This window comes from Somniosus microcephalus, chromosome 2 (genome assembly GCF_052327205.1).
Source record: "Somniosus microcephalus isolate GS21.2 chromosome 2, FLI_Smic_1.0, whole genome shotgun sequence".
In the NCBI taxonomy this organism is placed as follows: Eukaryota; Metazoa; Chordata; class Chondrichthyes; order Squaliformes; family Somniosidae; genus Somniosus; species Somniosus microcephalus.
Window position 1 is genome coordinate 386,437,461 of NC_140988.1, and position 21,729 is coordinate 386,459,189.

The 21,729-nt window shown below is 52.0% G+C and overlaps 1 protein-coding gene across 1 annotated transcript in view; it reads left to right on the forward strand.

Annotated features, from left to right (window-relative positions):
- Positions 1-21,191, forward strand: part of LOC147123848 (uncharacterized) — a 73,742-nt gene extending 52,551 nt beyond the window's left edge. Inside the window, exon 2 of the mRNA XM_085967480.1 lies at positions 21,107-21,191. Coding sequence (XP_085823606.1) covers positions 21,107-21,191 — 85 coding nt within the window. The remainder of the gene's footprint in view (positions 1-21,106) is intronic.
- The last annotated feature ends 538 nt before the right edge of the window (positions 21,192-21,729 follow it).

The window sequence follows — 21,729 nt, forward strand, 5'->3', positions numbered from 1 at the left end:
ATGTAGCTTCTACAGCTTTTTGGGGCAGCATATTTCATGGACCTACCACCCTCTGAGTGAAGTAGTTCCTCCTCATCTCAGTTTTGAAAGAGCAGCCCCTTATTCTAAGACTATGCCCCCTAGTTCTAGTTTCACCCATCGTCGGGAACATCCCCCCCGCATCCACCCGATCCAACCCCTTCACAATCTTATATGTTTCAATAAGATTGCCTCTCATTCTTCTGAACTCCAATGAGTAGAGTCCCAATCTACTCAACCTCTCCTCATATGTCCATCCCCTCATCCCCGGGATTAACCGAGTGAACCTTCTTTGTACTGACTCGAGAGCAAGTATGTCCTTTCTTAAGTATGGACACCAAAACTGTACACAGTATTCCAGGTGCGGTCTCACCAATACCTTGTACAACTGAAGCAATACCTCCCTATTTTTATATTCTATCCCCCTAGCAATGAAAGCCAACATTCCATTGGCCTTCTTAATCACTTGCTGCACCTGCATACTAACCTTTTGAGTTTCATGCACCAGGACCCCCAGATCCCTTTGTACTTCAGTACTTTCCAGTTTCTTGCCGTTAAGATAATAACTTGCTCTACAATTTTTCCTGCCAAAGTGCATAACCTCACACTTTCCAGTATTGTATTCCATCTGCCAAATCTCTGCCCACTTACTTAGCCTGTCTATGTCCCCTTTGTGGTAAACCACTGTTATCGTTCACTATCGTTACACTATGGTTATCACTGTTTATATCGTTACACTATGGTTATCACTGTTTACACTGTTGTATCGCTACACAAGGTCACCTCTTGTCACGCTGTTATACCTGGGCTGACCACAGCTGACTCCGCCCCATGGCTCCGCCTGCTTGCCCAGTTATAAAGGTGGTCGACTGGCTGGTATTCCTCCTTGTTGGATCCGATCACCCACGAGGGTGGGCTCTGTTATTTAGCCAATAAAAACCTATAGTTACTAACTTAACTCGTCGCTTTTCATGAACTGAATTGATAGGTATATCAATTTTATTGGCTAAATTTTGAAATGTCTTCAACGGAGCAGCCAAACGACCAGTCAGACATACAGCCTCAGCCAAACGACAATCTACAACAGCCCCAGCAGCCGGCCTGGCTGCGAGCCCTCCGACCGCCGTACCTGGATCTAAACCCACAGGCAGCGAACTCAGCCCTCGACTTCGAACACTGGCTGAGCTGTTTCGAATCCTACCTGGGAGAATCCGGCGTGCCTCCGGGATCCAAACTAAGAGTTCTGACCGCCCAGGCGAGCCCTAAAGTATTTGCATTCATCCGGGACCTTGCTACATACGAGGACGCCCTCAACCTGCTGAAAGAGCAGTACCGGAGCCCTGTAAATTCTATGCATGCCAGACATCTCCTAAGACGGCCCAATGGCTGAACCTCACCTACAATAAGGAGAAATGTGTGTTTAACACCTCGCGTCTTGCCATCCTCGGCTGCGTAGTAGAGAACAGAGTCATCGGCTCCAACCCCGAAAGAATGCGCCCCCTCATGGAGCTTCCCCTCCCCCACTGTCCAAAGGCGCTGAAGAGAACCCTGGGGCTCTTCGCCTACTATGCCCAATGGGTGCCCAATTATGCGGACAAAGCCAGACCCCTCATGAAGTCCACCTCCTTCCCCCTGACGGCAGAAGCATGCGCAGCCTTCTCCCTCATAAAGGGAGACATTGCTAAGGCCACAATGCACGCGGTGGATGAGTCTATCCCTTTCCAAGTGGAGAGCGATGCATCCGACTTCGCCCTAGCTGCAACCCTTAACCAGGAGGGGAGACCTGTGGCCTTCTTCTCAAGGACCCTCCAGGGCCCTGAGATCCGACACTCTTCGGTCAAGAAGGAGGCCCAGGTGATCGTGGAGGCAGTACGACGCTGGAGGCATTACCTGGCAGGCAAACGATTTACCCTCCTCACCGACCAGCGTTCGGTCGCTTTTATGTTTAATAACAAGCTGAGGGGCAAAATCAAGAACGACAAGATCTTGAGATGGAGAATCGAGCTCTCCACCTATGATTATGATATCTTGTACCGGCCTGGTAAACTGAACGAACCCCCAGATGCTCTATCACGAAGTACATGCGCCAACGCGCAAATTGATAGACTGCAGACCCTCCACAACAACTTCTGCCACCCCGGGGTCACCAGACTTTACCACTTCATTAAGGCCCGCAACCTGCCCTACTCCATCGAGGAGGTCAGGACCATGACCAGGAACTGCCAAACCTGTGCCGAATGCAAACCGCATTTCTTTAGGCCGGACAGAGCAAGCCTGATCAAGGCCACCCGCCCCTTCGAGCGCTTGAGCATCGATTTTAAGGGGCCCCTCCCGTCCTCTGACCGTAATGTGTACTTCCTCAACATTATTGACGAGTACTCCCGTTTCCCCTTTGCCTTCCCCTGCCCAGACATGACCAGTACCACGGTCATCAAATGCCTGAACGACCTCTTCGCCTTGTTCTGGTTCCCGAACTATATACACAGCGACCGGGGCTCATCCTTCATGAGCGAGGAACTTCGCCAGTTCCTACTAGCGAGAGGTATTGCTGCAAGCAGGACCACCAGCTACAACCCCCGAGGGAACGGCCAGGTGGAAAGAGAGAACGCGACTGTCTGGAAGGCCGTTCTCTTAGCCTTAAAGTCTAAGGGCCTCCCAACCTCTCGCTGGCAGGAAGTCCTCCCGGCAGCGCTGCATTCCATCCGGTCACTGCTTTGCACTGCCATTAACGCCACCCCCCATGAACGAATGTTTGTTTTCCCCAGGAAGTCGACTACGGGAACCACGCTGCCAACATGGCTGACTTCTCCGGGGCCCGTCTTGCTGCGAAAGCACGTGAGGGCCCATAAAATGGACCCCCTGGTCGAGAGGGTGGACCTCCTGCACGCCAACCCCCAGTACGCCTATGTGGCATACCCAGACGGGCGGGAGGACACAGTCTCCTTACGAGACCTTGCACCCTCGGGCATCCCTGAGACACCACCGTTAACCCCCACCACCCCCCCAAATCCAGCCCAGGTAGACGGCATGCCGGAGCCCCACGAGCCTTCGCCGACCACGGAGACACCAGCATTAACATCGGATACTGCATCACCGCCGCCGCTGCTGCGCCGATCGGAAAGGCTTACGAGGCCTCCGGACAGACTGACATACCCGAACTGGTAGTACACTTCACCCCGCCGGACTCAAATTTAAACAAGGGGTGAATGTGGTAAACCACTGTTATCGTTCACTATCGTTACACTATGGTTATCACTGTTTATATCGTTACACTATGGTTATCACTGTTTACACGGTTGTATCGCTACACAAGGTCACCTCTTGTCACGCTGTTATACCTGGGCTGACCACAGCTGACTCCACCCCATGGCTCCGCCTGCTTGCCCAGGTATAAAGGTGGTCGACTGGCTGGTATTCCTCCTTGTTGGATCCGATCACCCACGAGGGTGGGCTCTGTTATTTAGCCAATAAAAACCTATAGTTACTAACTTAACTCATCGCTTTTCATGAACTGAATTGATAGGTATATCACCCTTGCAGGTTTTTTATGTCCTCCTCACTCACTACTTTCCCTCCCATCTTAGTATCATCTGCAAACTTTGATATGTTACACTCGGTCCCCTCCTCCAAATCGTTAATATAGATTGTAAAGAGTTGGGGACCCAGCACTGACCCCTGCGGAACACCACTAGTTACTGATTGCCAGTCTGAGAATGAACCATTTATCCCAACTCTCTGCCTTCTGTTAGATAGCCAATCCTCTATCCATGCCAGAATATTACCCCCAATCCCGTGATTTTTTATCTTAAGCAATAATCTTTTGTGTGGCACCTTGTCAAATGCCTTTTGGAAGTCTAAATACACTACGTCCACTGGTTCCCCTTTATCCACACTATATGTTACTTCCTCAAAGAACTCCAGCAAATTTGTCAAACATGACTTCCCCTTCATGAAACCATGCTGACTTTGTCCTATAAAATTATGATTATCCAAATGTCCTGTTACTGTCTCTTTAATAATGGACTCCAAAATTTTACCTACCACAGATGTTAGGCTAACCGGTCTATAGTTTCCAGCCTTCTGTCTACTGCCCTTTTTAAATAAGGGTGTTACATTAGCAGTTTTCCAGTCTGCCGGGACCATTGCCGAGTCCAGGGAGTTTTGGAAAATTATTACCAATGCATCCACAATCCCTACCGCCACTTCCCTCAAGACCTTAGGATGTATGCCATCAGGTCCAGGTGATTTATCCGCCTTGAGTGCCATTATTTTGCCGAGTACCACTTCCTTAGTGATTTTGATCGTGTTTAGCTCCTCCCCGCCTTTAGCCCCCTGTTTGTCCAGTGTTGGGATATTCTTAGTGTCTTCTACTGTAAAGACTGATATAAAATATTCATTCAGTGTTTTTGCCATCTCCATATTTCCCACAATTAATTTCCCAGTCTCATCCTCAAAGGGACCAACATTTACTTTAGCCACCCTTTTTCTTTTTATATAACTATAAAAACTCTTACTATCTGTTTTTATATTTTTTGCTAATTTACTTTCATAATCTATCTTCCCTTTCTTAATCAATCTTTTTGTTATTTTTTGCTGTCTTTTAAAGTTTTCCCAATCCTCTATCCTCCCACTAGATTTGGCTACCTTATATGCCCTTGTTTTTAGTTGAATACTATCCTTAATTTCTTTATTTAGTCACGGATGGCTGTCTTTTCTTTTGCACCCTTTTCTTCTCAGTGGAATATTTTTTTTTGGAAGTTGTAAAATAACTCCTTAAATGTACACCACTGAGCATGTATCGTCTTACCCTTTAATCTATTTTCCCAATCCACTCTACTCAATTCCGCTCTCATACCTTCATAGTCTCCTTTATTCAAGCTTAGCACGCTTGTTTGAGATCCAACCTTCTCACCCTCTAATTGAATATGGAATTCAACCATGTTATGGTCACTCATTCCAAGGGGATCCTTTACTAGGACATTTTTAATTAATCCTGTCTCGTTACACAGGACCAGATCTAAGGTTGCTTGCCCCCTGGTCGGTTCAGTTACATACTGCTCAAGCAACCCATCCCTAATACACTCAATGAACTCATCCTCAAGGCAGCCCTGCCCAATTTGATTTGTCCAAATAATATGATAGTTAAAATCCCCATAATTATAGATGCTCCCTTGTTACAAGCCTCAACTATTTCCTGATTGATACTCCGTCCAACAGAGTTGCCACTGTTCGGAGGCCTATAGACTATGCCCACTAGTGTTTTTTTCCCCTTATTATTCCTTACCGCCACCCAAACTCTTTCATTATCCTGATCTTTTGACCCAATATCATTTCTCTGTATTACAGTGATTCCTTCCTTTATTAACATAGCCACCCCACCTCCCCTTCCTTCCTGCCTGTCCTTCCTGATCGTTAAATAACCTGGTATGTTTAATTCCCAGGCATTGTCACCCTGCAGCCATGTTTCTGTAATGGCCACAAGATCATACCCATATGTAGTTATTTGTGCCATTAACTCGTCTATTTTGTTACGAATGCTACGTGCATTCAGATAGAGAACTTTCAAAGATGTTTTGTGACACTTAGTTCCTGCTTTTGCCCTTTTTATTACTTTACCTTTTACTCCATACATTCTGCCCCTTCCTGAAACACTCTGGTTTTTAATTTCCCCACTGCTACCTAAGTCTATGACCTTCTCTGTTGTCATGTTTAGTATTTGCTCTCTAGGAACCTCCCCCCCACTAGTTAGTTTAAAGCCCTCTCTACAGCCCTAGTTATATGATCCGCCAGGACTCTAGTCCCAGCACTGGCCAAGTGAAGCCCGTCCCAACAGAACAGCTCCCTCCTGCCCCAGTACTGGTGCCAGTGTCCCAGGAAGCAAAACCCATTTCTCCCACACCAGTCTTTGAGCCACGCATTTAACTCTCTAATTTTATTTGTCCTAGCCAAATTCGCTCGTGGCTCAGGTAATAATCCACCTTGTGGTTCTGCTTTTTCATTTGGCCCCTAGCTGCTCAAACTCCCTCAGCAGAACCTCCTTCCTTGTCCTATCTATGTCGTTGGTACCAACATGGACCACGACAACTGGATCCTCCCCCTCCCACTCCAATTTTCTCTCCAGTCCAGAGGAGATGTCCTTAACCCTGACACCGGGCAGGCAACACAGCCTTCGGGACTCTCGCTCTCGGCTGCAAAGAACTCTATCTATCCCCCTAATGATACTATCCCCTACCACTACAACATTTCTTTTAACTCCCCCCACGTGAATGGCCTCCCGCTCCATGGTGCTGTGGCCAGGTTGCTCATCCTCCCCGCAGTCCCTGTTCCCATCCTCACAGGGAGTAAGAGCCTCAAACCTGTTGGACAAGTGCAAGGGCTGCGGCTCCTCCAACACTACCTCCTGGATCCCCGTACCTGCCTCACTTCTAGTCACACCATCCTGACCCTGGCCACGGACGACATCTGAATTAATTAATCTAATTGGTGTGAATACCTCGTGATACACAGAGTCCAGGTAACTCTCCCCCTCCCTGATGTGTCTCAGTGTTTGAAGCTCAGACTCCAGCTCTTCAACACGGAGCCGGAATTCCTCGAGCAGCCAACACTTACTGCAAATGTGATCACCGTGAGCATCAATGGTGTCCACCAGCTCTCACATATTGCAGCAGCAACACATCACCTGATCTCCCATTCTATGTAATTAATTAAATTTATTAATACTATCTAACCTGTGCTGTACCTGCCCTGGGAGTGTTTGATGGGACAGTTTAGAAGGAGCTTTACCCTGTATCTAACTCGCGCTGTACATGCCCTGGGAGTGTTTGATGGGACAGTGTCGAAGGAGTTTTACTCTGTATCTAACCTGTGCTGTACCAGCCCTGGGAGTGTTTGATGGGACAGCTTAGAAGGAGCTTTACACTGTATCTAACCCATGCTGTACCTGGCCTGGGAGTGTTTGATGCTGATACTAGGTGCTAAAAGTGGAAGATGGATCTATGTCCTATATCCCAGAAATGTATAAAAGTGTTCCAGCCCAGGAGGTGGATTGAAGTTCCCTATCCCAGGACGTGGATTGGAGTTATTATTTTATTCACTTATGGGATCTGGGCATCGCTGGCAATGCCAGCATTTATTGCCCATCCCTAGTTTCCCTTGAGAAGGTGGTGGTATGCCGCCTTCTTGAACCGCTGCAGTCCATGCGATGAAGCTGCCAAAGAAGCCTTGGCGAGTTACTGTAGTGCATCTTGTAGATGGTACACACTGCAGCAACGGTATGCCGGTGGTGGAGGGAGTGAATGTTTAAGGTGGTGGATGGGGTGCCAATCAAACAGGCTGCTTTGTCCTGGATGGTGTCGAGCTTCTTGAGTGTTGTTGCAGCTGCACTCATCCAGGCAAGTGGAGAGTATTCCATCACACTCCTGACTTGTGCCTTGTAGATGGTGGAAAGGCTTTGGGGAGTCAGGAGGTGAGACACTCGCCACAGAAAACCCAGCCTCTGACCTGCTCTTGTTGTCACAGTATTTATGTGGCTAGTCCAGTTAAGTTTCTGGTCAATGGTGACCCCCAAGATGTTGATGGCGGGGGATTCGGCGATGGTAATGGCGTTGAATGTCAAGGGGTGGTGGTTAGACTCTCGCTTGTTGGAGATACTCATTGCCTGGCAGTTCTGTGGCGCGAATGTTACCTGCCACTTATCAGCCCAAGCCTGAATGTCGTCCAGGTCTTGTTGCATGTGGGCATGGACTGCTTCATTACTTGAGGAGTTGTGAATGACGCTGAACACTGTGCAGTCATCAGCGAACATCCCCACTTCTGCCCTTATGTTGGAGAGAAGGTCATTGATGAAGCAGCTGAAGATGGTTGGGCCTAGGACACTGCCCTGAGGAACTCCTGCAGTGATATCCTGGGGCTGTGATAATTGACCTTCAATCACCACAACCATCTTCCTTTGTGTTAGGTCTGACTCCAGCCAGGGGAGCATTTTTCCCCCTGATTCCCATTGACTTCAGTTTTACTAGGGCTCCTTGATGCCACACTCGGTCAAATGCTGCCTTGATGTCAAGGGCAGTTACTCTCACCTCACCTCTGGAATTCAGCTTTTTTGTCCATGTTTGGACCAAGGCTGTAATGAGGTCGGGAGCCGAGTGGTCTTGGTGGAACCCAATCTGGGCATCAGTGAGCAGGTTATTGGTGAGTAAGTGCCGCTTGATAGCACTGTCGATGACACCTTCCATCACTTTGCTGGTGATTGAGAGTAGACTGATGGGGCGGTAATTGGTCGGGTTGGATTTGTTCTCCTTTTTGTGGACAGGACATACCTGGGCAGTTTTCCACATTGTCGGATAGATGCCAGTGTTGTAGCTGTACTGGAACAGCTTGGCTCGAAGCGCGGCTAGTACTGGAGCACAAGTCTTCAGCACGATAGCCAGGATGTTGTCGGGGCCCACAGCCTTTGCTGTATCCAGTACGCTCAGCCGTTTCTTGATCTCAAATTGTGAATCAAATTGGCTGAAGACTGGCTTCTGTGATGGTGGGGACCTCAGGAGTAGGCTGATATGGATCATCCACTCGGCACTTCTGGCTGAAGATGGTTGCAAACGATTCAGCCTTGTCTTTTGCACTCACATGCTGGGCTCCACCATCATTGAGGATGAGGATATTCATGGACCCTCCTCCTGCCGTTAGTTGTTTAATGGTCCACCATCATTCACGACTGGATGTGGCAGGACTGCAGAGCTTTGATCTGATCCATTGATTGTGGGATCGCTTAGCCCTGTCTATAGCATGCTGCCTCTGCTTTTTAGCATGCATGTAGTCCTGTGTTGCAGCTTCCCCAGGTTGGCACCTCATTTTTAGGTACACCTGGTGCTGCTCCCAGCATGCTCTTCTACACTCCTTATTGAAACAGGGTTGGTCCCCTGGCTTGGTGGTAATAGCAGAGGGAGGGATATGACGGGCCATGAGGTTACAGATTGTGGTGGAGTACAATTCTGCTGCTGCTGATGGCCCACAGCACCTCATGGATGCCCAGTTTTGAGCTGCTAGATCTGTTCTGAATCTATCCCATTTAGCATGGTGGTAGAGCCACACAACATGATGGAGGGTGCCCTCAGTGTGAAGACGGGACTTTGTCTCCACAATGACTGTGCGGTGGTCACTGTTACCAATACTGTCATGGACAGATGCATCTGCGACATGTAGATTGGTGAGGACGAGGTCAAGTAGGTTTTTCTCTCATGTTGGTTCTCTCACCACCTGTCGCAGGCCCAGACTGGCAGTTATATCCTTCAGGACTCGGCCAGCTCGGTCAGCTGGATTGGAGTTCCCTATCCCAGCACTAACATCCTGCTAAGCGATTAAGACGAAACAATTTTAAATTAGAAACCGAGGGAGTGATAGCTCGGTCAGGAGTTCCCTATCTCAGGAGGTGGATAGGAGTTCCCTATCCCAGGAGGTGGATAGGAGTTCCCTATCCCAGGAGGTGGATTGGAGTTCCCTATCCCAGGGGTTGGATTGGAGTTCCCTATCGCAGGAGGTGGATTGGAGCTCCCTATCCCAGAAGGTGGATTGGAGTTCCCTATCCCAGGAGGTGGATTGGAGTTCCCTATCCCAGGAGGTGGATTGGAGTTCCCTATCCCAGTGGTTGGATTGGAGTTCCCTATCCCAGGGGTTGGATTGGAGTTCCCTATCCCAGGAGGTGGATTGGAGTTCCCTATCCCAGGGGTTGGATTGGAGTTCCCTATCCCAGGGGTTGGATTGGAGTTCCCTATCCCAGGAGGTGGATTGGAGTTCCCTATCCCAGGGGTTGGATTGGAGTTCCCTATCCCAGGAGGTGGATTGGAGTTCCCTATCCCAGGAGGTGGATTGGAGTTCCCTATCCCAGGAGGTGGATTGGAGTTCCCTATCCCAGGAGGTGGATTGGAGTTCCCTATCCGAGGAGGTGGATTGGAGTTCCCTATCCCAGGAGGTGGATTGGAGTTCCCTATCCCAGGAGGTAGATTGGAGTTCCCTATCCCAGGAGGTGGACTGGAGTTCCCTATTCCAGGAGCTGGATTGGAGTTCCCTATCCCAGGAGGTGGATTGGAGTTCCCTATCCCAGGAGGTGGATTGGAGTTCCCTATCCCAGGAGGTGGATTGGAGTTCCCTATCCCAGGGGTTGGATTGGAGTTCCCTATCTCAGGAGGTGGATTGGAGTTCCCTATCCCAGGAGGTGGATTGGAGTTCCCTATCCAAGGGGTTGGATTGGAGTTCCATATCCCAGGAGGTGGATTGGAGTTCCCGATTCCAGGAGGTGGATTGGAGTTCCCTATCCCAGGAGGTGGATTGGAGTTCCCTATCCCAGGAGATGGATTGGAGTTCCCTATCCCAGGAGGTGGATTGGAGTTCCCTATCCCAGGGGTTGGATTGGAGTTCCCTATCCCAGGGGTTGGATTGGAGTTCCCTATCCCAGGGGTTGGATTGGAGTTCCCTATCCCAGGGGTTGGATTGGAGTTCCCTATCTCAGGAGGTGGATTGGAGTTCCCTATCCCAGGAGGTGGATTGGAGTTCCCTATCCCAGGAGGTGGATTGGAGTTCCCTATCCCAGGAGGTGGATTGGAGTTCCCTATCCCAGGAGGTGGATTGGAGTTCCCTATCCCAGGGGTTGGATTGGAGTTCCCTATCCCAGGAGGTGGATTGAAGTTCCCTATCCCAGGAGGTGGAATGGAGTTCCCTATCCCAGGAGGTGGATTGCAGTTCCCTATCCCAGGAGGTGGATTGGAGTTCCCTATCCCAGGAGGTGGATTGGAGTTCCCTATCCCAGCAGGTGGCTTGGAGTTCCCTATCCCAGGAGGTGGATTGGAGTTCCCTATCCCAGGAGGAGGATTGGAGTTCCCTATCCCAGGGGTTGGATTGGAGTTCCCTATCCCAGGAAGTGGATTGGAGTTCCCTATCCCAGGAGGTGAATTGGAGTTCCCTATCCCAGGGGTTGGATTGGAGTTCCCTATCCCAGGAAGTGGATAGGAGTTCCCTATCCCAGGAGGTGGATTGGAGTTCCCTATCCCAGGAGGTGGATTGGAGTTCCTTATCCCAGGAAGTGGATTGGAGTTCCCTATCCCAGGAGGTGGATTGGAGTTCCCTATCACAGGAGGTGGATTGGAGTTCACTATCCCAGGGGTTGGATTGGAGTTCCCTATCCCAGGAGGTGGATTGGAGTTCCATATCTCAGGAGGTGGATTGGAGTTCCCTATCCCAGAAGGTGGATTGGAGTTCCCTATCCCAGGAGGTGGATTGGAGTTCCCTATCCCAGGAGGTGTATTGGAGTTCCCTATCCCAGGAAGTGGATTGGAGTTCCCTATCCCAGGAGGTGGATTGGAGTTCCCCATCCCAGGAGGTGGATTGGAGTTCCCTATCCCAGGAGCTGGATTGGAGTTCCCTATCGCAGGAGGTGGATTGGAGTTCCCTATCCCAGGAGGTGGATTGGAGTTCCCTATCCCAGGCAGTGGATTGGAGTTCCCTATCCCAGGAGGTGGATTGGAGTTCCCTATCCCAGGAGGTGGATTGGAGTTCCCTATCCCAGGAAGTGGATTGAAGTTCCCTATCCCAGGAGGTGGATTGGAGTTCCCTATCACAGGAGGTGGATTGGAGTTCCCTATCCCAGGAGGTGGATTGGAGTTCCCTATCCCAGGAGGTGGATTGGAGTTCCCTATCCCAGGAGGTGGATTGGAGTTCCCTATCCCAGGAGGTGAATTGATGTTCCCCATCTCAGGAGGTGGATTGGAGTTCCCTATCCCAGGAGGTGGATTGGAGTTCCCTATCCCAGGAGGTGGATTGGAGCTCCCTATCCCAGGAGGTGAATTGGAGTTCCCTATCCCTGGGTTTGGATTGGAGTTCCCTATCCCAGGAGGTGGATTGGAGTTCCCTATCCCAGGAGGCGGATTGGAGTTCCCTATCACAGGAGGTGGATTGGAGTTCCCTATCCCAGGAGGTGGATTGGAGTTCCCTATCCCAGGAGGTGGATTGGAGTTCCCTATCGCAGGAGGTGGATTGGAGTTCCCTATCCCGGGAAGTGGATTGGAGTTCCCGATCCCAGGAGGTGGATTGGAGTTCCCTATCCCAGGAGGTGGATTGGAGTTCCCTATCCCAGGAGGGGTATTGGAGTTCCCTATCCCAGGAGGTGGATTGGAGTTCCCTATCCCAGGAGGTGGATTGGAGTTCCCTCTCCCAGGAGGAGGATTGGAGTTCCCAATCCCAGGAGGTGGATTGGAGTTCCCTATCCCAGGAGGTGGATTGGAGTTCCCTATCCCAACATTCACTATCCCAGGAGGTGGATTGGTGTTCCCTATCCCAGGAGGTGGATTGGAGTTCCCTATCCCAGGAGGTGGATTGGAGTTCCTTATCCCAGGAGGTGGATTGGAGTTCCCTATCCCAGGAGGTGGATTGGAGTTCCCTATCTAGGGAGGTGGATTGGAGTTCCCTATCCCAGGAGGTGGATTGAAGTTCCCTATCCCAGGAGGTGGATTGGAGTTCCCTATCCCAGGAGGTCGATTGAAGTTCCCTATCCCAGGAGGTGGATTGGAGTTCCCTATCCCAGGAGCTGGATTGGAGTTCCCTATCCCAGGAGGTGGATTGGAGTTCCCTATCCCGGGAGGTGGATAGGAGTTCCCTATCCCAGGAGGTGGATTGGAGTTCCCTATCCCGGGAGGTGGATTGGAGTTCCCTATCCCAGGAGGTGGATTGGAGTTCCCTATCCCGGGAGGTGGATTGGAGTTCCCTATCCCAGGATGTGGATTGGAGGCCTCTATCCCAGGAGGTGGATTGGAGTTCCCTATCCCGGGAGGTGGATTGGAGTTCCCTATCCCAGAAGGTGGATTGGAGCTCCCTATCCCGGGAGGTGGATTGGAGTTCCCTATCCCAGCAGGTGGATTGGAGTTCCCTATCCCGGGAGGTGGATTGGAGTTCCCTATCCCAGGAGGTGGATTGGAGTTCCCTATCCCGGGAGGTGGATTGGAGTTCCCTATCCCAGGAGGTGGATTGGAGTTCCCTATCCCGGGAGGTGGATTGGAGTTCCCTATCCCAGGAGGTGGATTGGAGTTCCCTATCCCGGGAGGTGGATTGGAGTTCCCTATCCCAGGAGGTGGATTGGAGTTCCCTATCCCGGGAGGTGGATTGGAGTTCCCTATCCCAGGAGGTGGATTGGAGTTCCCTATCCCGGGAGGTGGATTGGAGTTCCCTATCCCAGGAGGTGGATTGGAGTTCCCTATCCCGGGAGGTGGATTGGAGTTCCCTATCCCAGGAGGTGGATTGGAGTTCCCTATCCCAGGAGGTGGATTGGAGTTCCCTATCCCAGGAGGTGGATTGGAGTTCCCTATCCCAGGAGGTGGATTGGAGTTCCCTATCCCGGGAGGTGGATTGGCGTTCCCTATCGCAGGAGGTGGATTGGAGTTCCCTATCCCGGGAGGTGGATTGGAGTTCCCTATCCCTGGAGGTGGATTGGAGTTCCTTATCCCGGGAGGTGGATTGGAGTTCCCTATCCCAGGAGGTGGATTGGAGTTCCCTATCCCGGGAGGTGGATTGGAGTTCCCTATCCCAGGAGCTGGATTGGAGTTCCCTATCCCGGGAGGTGGATTGGAGTTCCCTATCCCAGGAGGTGCATTGGAGTTCCGTATCCCGGGAGGTGGATTGGAGTTCCCTATGCCAGGAGGTGGATTGGAGTTCCCTATCTCGGGAGGTGGATTGGAGTTCCCTATCCCAGGAGGTGGATTGGAGTTCCCTATCCCTGGAGGTGGATAGGAGTTCCCTATCCCAGGAGGTGGATTGGAGTTCCCTATCCCGGGAGGTGGATTGGAGTTCCCTATCCCAGGAGGTGGATTGGAGTTCCCTATCCCGGGAGGTGGATTGGAGTTCCCTATCTCAGGATGTGGATTGGAGTTCCCTATCCCGGGAGGTGGATTGGAGTTCCCTATCCCAGGAGGTGGATTGGAGTTCCCTATCCCAGGAGGTGGATTGGAGTTCCCTATCCCAGGGGTTGGATTGGAGTTCCCTATCCCAGGAGGTGGATTGGAGTTCCCTATCCCAGGGCTTGGATTGGAGTTCCCTATCCCAGGAGGTGGATTGGAGTTCCCTATCCCGGGAGGTGGATTGGAGTTCCCTATCCCAGGAGGTGGATTGGAGTTCCCTATCCCGGGAGGTGGATTGGAGTTCCCTATCCCAGGAGGTGGATTGGAGTTCCCTATCCCGGGAGGTGGATTGGAGTTCCCTATCCCAGGAGGTGGATTGGAGTTCCCTATCCCGAGAGGTGGATTGGAGTTCCCTATCCCAGCAGGTGGATTGGAGTTCCCTATCCCGGGAGGTGGATTGGAGTTCCCTATCCCAGGAGGTGGATTGGAGTTCCCTATCCCGGGAGGTGGATTGGAGTTCCCTATCCCAGGAGGTGGATTGGAGTTCCCTATCCCGGGAGGTGGATTGGAGTTCCCTATCCCAGGAGGTGGATTGGAGTTCCCTATCCCGGGAGGTGGATTGGAGTTCCCTATCCCAGGAGGTGGATTGGAGTTCCTTATCCCGGGAGGTGGATTGGAGTTCCCTATCCCAGGAGGTGGATTGGAGTTCCCTATCCCGGGAGGCGGATTGGAGTTCCCTATCCCAGGAGTTGGATTGGAGTTCCCTATCCCGGGAGGTGGATTGGAGTTCCCTATCTCAGGATGTGGATTGGAGTTCCCTATCCCGGGAGGTGGATTGGAGTTCCCTATCCCAGGAGGTGGATTGGAGTTCCCTATCCCAGGAGGTGGATTGGAGTTCCCTATCCCAGGGGTTGGATTGGAGTTCCCTATCCCAGGAGGTGGATTGGAGTTCCCTATCCCAGGGCTTGGATTGGAGTTCCCTATCCCAGGAGGTGGATTGGAGTTCCCTATCCCGGGAGGTGGATTGGAGTTCCCTATCCCAGGAGGTGGATTGGAGTTCCCTATCCCGGGAGGTGGATTGGAGTTCCCTATCCCAGGAGGTGGATTGGAGTTCCCTATCCCGGGAGGTGGATTGGAGTTCCCTATCCCAGGAGGTGGATTGGAGTTCCCTATCCCGAGAGGTGGATTGGAGTTCCCTATCCCAGCAGGTGGATTGGAGTTCCCTATCCCGGGAGGTGGATTGGAGTTCCCTATCCCAGGAGGTGGATTGGAGTTCCCTATCCCGGGAGGTGGATTGGAGTTCCCTATCCCAGGAGGTGGATTGGAGTTCCCTATCCCGGGAGGTGGATTGGAGTTCCCTATCCCAGGAGGTGGATTGGAGTTCCCTATCCCGGGAGGTGGATTGGAGTTCCCTATCCCAGGAGGTGGATTGGAGTTCCTTATCCCGGGAGGTGGATTGGAGTTCCCTATCCCAGGAGGTGGATTGGAGTTCCCTATCCCGGGAGGCGGATTGCAGTTCCCTATCCCAGGAGTTGGATTGGAGTTCCCTCTCCCGGGAGGTGGATTGGAGTTCCCTATCCCAGGAGGTGGATTGGAGTTCCGTATCCCGGGAGGTGGATTGGAGTTCCCTATGCCAGGAGGTGGATTGGAGTTCCCTATCTCGGGAGGTGGATTGGAGTTCCCTATCCCGGGAGGTGGATTGGAGTTCCCTATCCCAGGAGGTGGATTGGAGTTCCCTATCCCAGGAGGTGGATTGGAGTTCCCTATCCCAGGAGGTGGATTGGAGTTCCCTATCCCAGGAGGGGGATTGGAGTTCCCTATCCCAGGAGGTGGATTTGAGTTCTCTATCCCAGGAAGTGGATTAGAGTTCCCTATCCCAGGGTTTGGATTGGAGTTCCCTATCCCAGGAGGTGGATTGGAGTTCCCTATCCCAGGAAGTGGATTGGAGTTCCCTATCCCAGGGGTTGGATTGGAGTTCCCTATCCCAGGAGGTGGATTGGAGTTCCCTATCCCAGGAGGTGGATTGGAGTTACCTATCCCAGGAAGTGGATTGGAGTTCCCTATCCCAGGGGGTGGTTTGGAGTTCCCTATCCCAGGAGGTGGATTGGAGTTCCCTATCCAAGGAGGTGGATTGGAGTTCCCTATCCCAGGAGGTGGATTGGAGCTCCCTATCCCAGGAGGTGGATTGGAGTTCCCTATCCCAGGATGTGGATTGGAGTTCCCTATCCCAGGAGGTGGATTGGAGTTCCCTATCCCAGGAGGTGGATTGGAGTTCCCTATCCCAGGAGGTGGATTGGAGTTCCCTATCCCAGGAGGTGGATTGGAGTTCCCTATCCCAGGAGGTGGATTGGAATTCCCTATCCCAGGAGGTGGATTGGAGTTCCCTATCCCAGGAGGTGGATTGGAGTTCCCTATCCCAGGGGGTGGATTGGAGTTCCCTATCCGAGGAGGTTGGATTGGATTTCCCTATCCCAGGAGATGTATTGGAGTTCCCTATCCCAGGGGTTGGATTGGAGTTCCCTATCCCAGGAGGTGGATTGGAGTTCCCTATCCCAGGAGGTGGATTGGAGTTCCCTATCCCAGGAGGTGGATTGGAGTTCCCTATCCCAGGGGGTGGATTGGAGTTCCCTATCCCAGGAGGATGGATAGGAGTTCCCTATCCCAGGAGGTGGATTGGAGTTCCCTATCCCAGGAGGTGGATTGGAGTTCCCTATCCCAGGAGGTGGATTGGAGTTCCCTATCCCAGGAGGTGGATTGGAGTTCCCTATCCCAGGAGGTGGATTGGAGTTCCCTATCCCAGGAGGTGGATTGGAGTTCCCTATCCCAGGATGTGGATTGGAGTTCCCTATGCCAGGAGGTGGATTGGAGTTCCCTATCCCAGGAGGTGGATTGGAGTTCCCTATCCCAGGAGGTGGATTGGAGTTCCCTTTCCCAGGAGGTGGATTGGAGTTCCCGATCCCAGGACGTGGATTGGAGTTCCCTATCCCAGGAGGTGGATTGGAGTTCCCTATCCCAGAGTTTGAATTGGAGTTCCGTATCCCAGGAGGTGGATTGGAGTTCCCTATCCCGGGAGATGGATTGGAGTTCCCTATCCCAGGAGGTGGATTGGAGTTCCCTATCCCAGGAGGCGGATAGGAGTTCCCTATCCCAGGAGGTGGATTGGAGTTCCCTATCGCAGGAGGTGGAGAGGAGTTCCCTATCCCAGGAGGTGGATTGGAGTTCCCTATCCCAGGAGGTGGATTGGAGTTCCCTATCCCAGGAGGTGGATTGGAGTTCCCTATCCCAGGAGGTGGATTGGTTCCCTATCCCAGGAGGTGGATTGGAGTTCCCTATCCCAGGAGGTGGATTGGAGTTCCCTATCCCAGGAGGTGGATTGGAGTTCCCTATCCCAGCGGTTGGATTGGAGTTCCCTATCCCAGGAGGTGGATTGGAGTTCCCTATCGCAGGAGGTGGATTGGAGTTCCCTATCCCGGGAGGTGGATTGGAGTTCCCTATCCCTGGAGGTGGATTGGAGTTCCTTATCCCGGGAGGTGGATTGGAGTTCCCTATCCCAGGAGGTGGATTGGAGTTCCCTATCCCGGGAGGTGGATTGGAGTTCCCTATCCCAGGAGCTGGATTGGAGTTCCCTATCCCGGGAGGTGGATTGGAGTTCCCTATCCCAGGAGGTGTATTGGAGTTCCGTATCCCGGGAGGTGGATTGGAGTTCCCTATGCCAGGAGGTGGATTGGAGTTCCCTATCTCGGGAGGTGGATTGGAGTTCCCTATCCCAGGAGGTGGATTGGAGTTCCCTATCCCGGGAGGTGGATAGGAGTTCCCTATCCCAGGAGGTGGATTGGAGTTCCCTATCCCGGGAGGTGGATTGGAGTTCCCTATCCCAGGAGGTGGATTGGAGTTCCCTATCCCGGGAGGTGGATTGGAGTTCCCTATCTCAGGATGTGGATTGGAGTTCCCTATCCCGGGAGGTGGATTGGAGTTCCCTATCCCAGGAGGTGGATTGGAGTTCCCTATCCCAGGAGGTGGATTGGAGTTCCCTATCCCAGGGGTTGGATTGGAGTTCCCTATCCCAGGAGGTGGATTGGAGTTCCCTATCCCAGGGCTTGGATTGGAGTTCCCTATCCCAGGAGGTGGATTGGAGTTCCCTATCCCGGGAGGTGGATTGGAGTTCCCTATCCCAGGAGGTGGATTGGAGTTCCCTATCCCGGGAGGTGGATTGGAGTTCCCTATCCCAGGAGGTGGATTGGAGTTCCCTATCACGGGAGGTGGATTGGAGTTCCCTATCCCAGGAGGTGGATTGGAGTTCCCTATCCCGAGAGGTGGATTGGAGTTCCCTATCCCAGCAGGTGGATTGGAGTTCCCTATCCCGGGAGGTGGATTGGAGTTCCCTATCCCAGGAGGTGGATTGGAGTTCCCTATCCCGGGAGGTGGATTGGAGTTCCCTATCCCAGGAGGTGGATTGGAGTTCCCTATCCCGGGAGGTGGATTGGAGTTCCCTATCCCAGGAGGTGGATTGGAGTTCCCTATCCCGGGAGGTGGATTGGAGTTCCCTATTCCAGGAGGTGGATTGGAGTTCCTTATCCCGGGAGGTGGATTGGAGTTCCCTATCCCAGGAGGTGGATTGGAGTTCCCTATCCCGGGAGGCGGATTGCAGTTCCCTATCCCAGGAGTTGGATTGGAGTTCCCTATCCCGGGAGGTGGATTGGAGTTCCCTATCCCAGGAGGTGGATTGGAGTTCCGTATCCCGGGAGGTGGATTGGAGTTCCCTATGCCAGGAGGTGGATTGGAGTTCCCTATCTCGGGAGGTGGATTGGAGTTCCCTATCCCGGGAGGTGGATTGGAGTTCCCTATCCCAGGAGGTGGATTGGAGTTCCCTATCCCAGGAGGTGGATTGGAGTTCCCTATCCCAGGAGGTGGATTGGAGTTCCCTATCCCAGGAGGGGGATTGGAGTTCCCTATCCCAGGAGGTGGATTTGAGTTCTCTATCCCAGGAAGTGGATTAGAGTTCCCTATCCCAGGGTTTGGATTGGAGTTCCCTATCCCAGGAGGTGGATTGGAGTTCCCTATCCCAGGAAGTGGATTGGAGTTCCCTATCCCAGGGGTTGGATTGGAGTTCCCTATCCCAGGAGGTGGATTGGAGTTCCCTATCCCAGGAGGTGGATTGGAGTTACCTATCCCAGGAAGTGGATTGGAGTTCCCTATCCCAGGGGGTGGTTTGGAGTTCCCTATCCCAGGAGGTGGATTGGAGTTCCCTATCCAAGGAGGTGGATTGGAGTTCCCTATCCCAGGAGGTGGATTGGAGCTCCCTATCCCAGGAGGTGGATTGGAGTTCCCTATCCCAGGATGTGGATTGGAGTTCCCTATCCCAGGAGGTGGATTGGAGTTCCCTATCCCAGGAGGTGGATTGGAGTTCCCTATCCCAGGAGGTGGATTGGAGTTCCCTATCCCAGGAGGTGGATTGGAGTTCCCTATCCCAGGAGGTGGATTGGAATTCCCTATCCCAGGAGGTGGATTGGAGTTCCCTATCCCAGGAGGTGGATTGGAGTTCCCTATCCCAGGGGGTGGATTGGAGTTCCCTATCCGAGGAGGTTGGATTGGATTTCCCTATCCCAGGAGATGTATTGGAGTTCCCTATCCCAGGGGTTGGATTGGAGTTCCCTATCCCAGGAGGTGGATTGGAGTTCCCTATCCCAGGAGGTGGATTGGAGTTCCCTATCCCAGGAGGTGGATTGGAGTTCCCTATCCCAGGGGGTGGATTGGAGTTCCCTATCCCAGGAGGATGGATAGGAGTTCCCTATCCCAGGAGGTGGATTGGAGTTCCCTATCCCAGGAGGTGGATTGGAGTTCCCTATCCCAGGAGGTGGATTGGAGTTCCCTATCCCAGGAGGTGGATTGGAGTTCCCTATCCCAGGAGGTGGATTGGAGTTCCCTATCCCAGGAGGTGGATTGGAGTTCCCTATCCCAGGATGTGGATTGGAGTTCCCTATGCCAGGAGGTGGATTGGAGTTCCCTATCCCAGGAGGTGGATTGGAGTTCCCTATCCCAGGAGGTGGATTGGAGTTCCCTTTCCCAGGAGGTGGATTGGAGTTCCCGATCCCAGGACGTGGATTGGAGTTCCCTATCCCAGGAGGTGGATTGGAGTTCCCTATCCCAGAGTTTGAATTGGAGTTCCGTATCCCAGGAGGTGGATTGGAGTTCCCTATCCCGGGAGATGGATTGGAGTTCCCTATCCCAGGAGGTGGATTGGAGTTCCCTATCCCAGGAGGCGGATAGGAGTTCCCTATCCCAGGAGGTGGATTGGAGTTCCCTATCGCAGGAGGTGGAGAGGAGTTCCCTATCCCAGGAGGTGGATTGGAGTTCCCTATCCCAGGAGGTGGATTGGAGTTCCCTATCCCAGGAGGTGGATTGGAGTTCCCTATCCCAGGAGGTGGATTGGTTCCCTATCCCAGGAGGTGGATTGGAGTTCCCTATCCCAGGAGGTGGATTGGAGTTCCCTATCCCAGGAGGTGGATTGGAGTTCCCTATCCCAGCGGTTGGATTGGAGTTCCCTATCCCAGGAGGTGGATTGGAGTTCCCTATCCCAGGAGGTGGATTGGAGTTCCCTATCCCAGGAGGTGGATTGGAGTTACCTATCCCAGGAGGTGGATTGGAGTTCCCTATCCCAGGAGGTGGATTGGAGTTCCCTATCCCAGGGGTTGGATTGGTGTTCCCTATCCCAGGAGGTGGATTGGAGTTCCCTATCCCAGGGGTTGGATTGGAGTTCCCTATGTCAGCACTAACATCCTGCTCAGCGATTAAGACAAATCAATTTTAAATTAGAAAGCGAGGAAGTGATAGCTCACTGATGTCGGACGTTACAGATCTGTAATTGTGACATTGTAGAAACACACCGAAGAACTCCCTGCACCAGGAGGACAGAAAGTGAGACACAGAGGAACTGAACACTCAGTCCTTACCGGCAATTTCTGTAAGGGCGTCGCTTCTAATTGCTCTGACTGTAGCTCAAAAGGCACCCTCTCTTCTGTCTGGTGTCTGCTGGTCCCTATATACCTGTCCCGTAAATGCCTTAAACTCATACGCATTGCGTTCTCAATTCTGGTCCACTCATTTTCGGTGCCCTCATGTCCCGCCATTTCTAAATTAGAACCCGTACCCTTTTTCTGTTTCCCCGTCCCTCACCTCCCGTTCTTAGTTGCCTTCTCTTCTGTTGATTCAAGTGTAGCACACCAGAAACCTGACCGGGAAGATCAGACTGATGCTGTAATCACAGCAGCACTTAGCACCTCACTTGTGCTGGTGTGAGATTTTAACAGCGAAATAAATCTGCAGGAAAGGCACCAGTTAATTAACTCTGCCCTTTACTTACCTTTTCAAAATATAACAATTCAGCAAAAAGCAAATCTTATAACTGCATTCTGGCCAAAGCAATCCAAGGAAGTGAACACTGCACTCACTGCCTCCAGCCAGAGATCGGAAAGCACGAAGTGCCACAGTCCTTTGCTCTTTTCTCTCTCTAGTCTTTCTCACTTTTCGTTCCTCTCTCTGTGTTGCCCTCTTTTTCTCTGTACGGTTATGTCTGTCTGTCAGTCACCCTTAGCCCTTTCCTCTTTCTCCCTGTTGCCCTCTTATTCTCCTTCTCTGTGTCTACCCCTTTCTCTGTCTGTCTGTGTCTCTTTCTCTCCCTCTCTCTGTCTGTGTTTGTCACACTTGCAGTGTTGCAATCTTAAATCTCAGTTGCGAAAAGGAAACACACAACATTGTTGGAGTTGGAGTTCAGGAAGGGTTGGAACATTGCAGGAAATGCACAGCATTGTTGGAATTGTAGTTCAGGAAGAGTTGG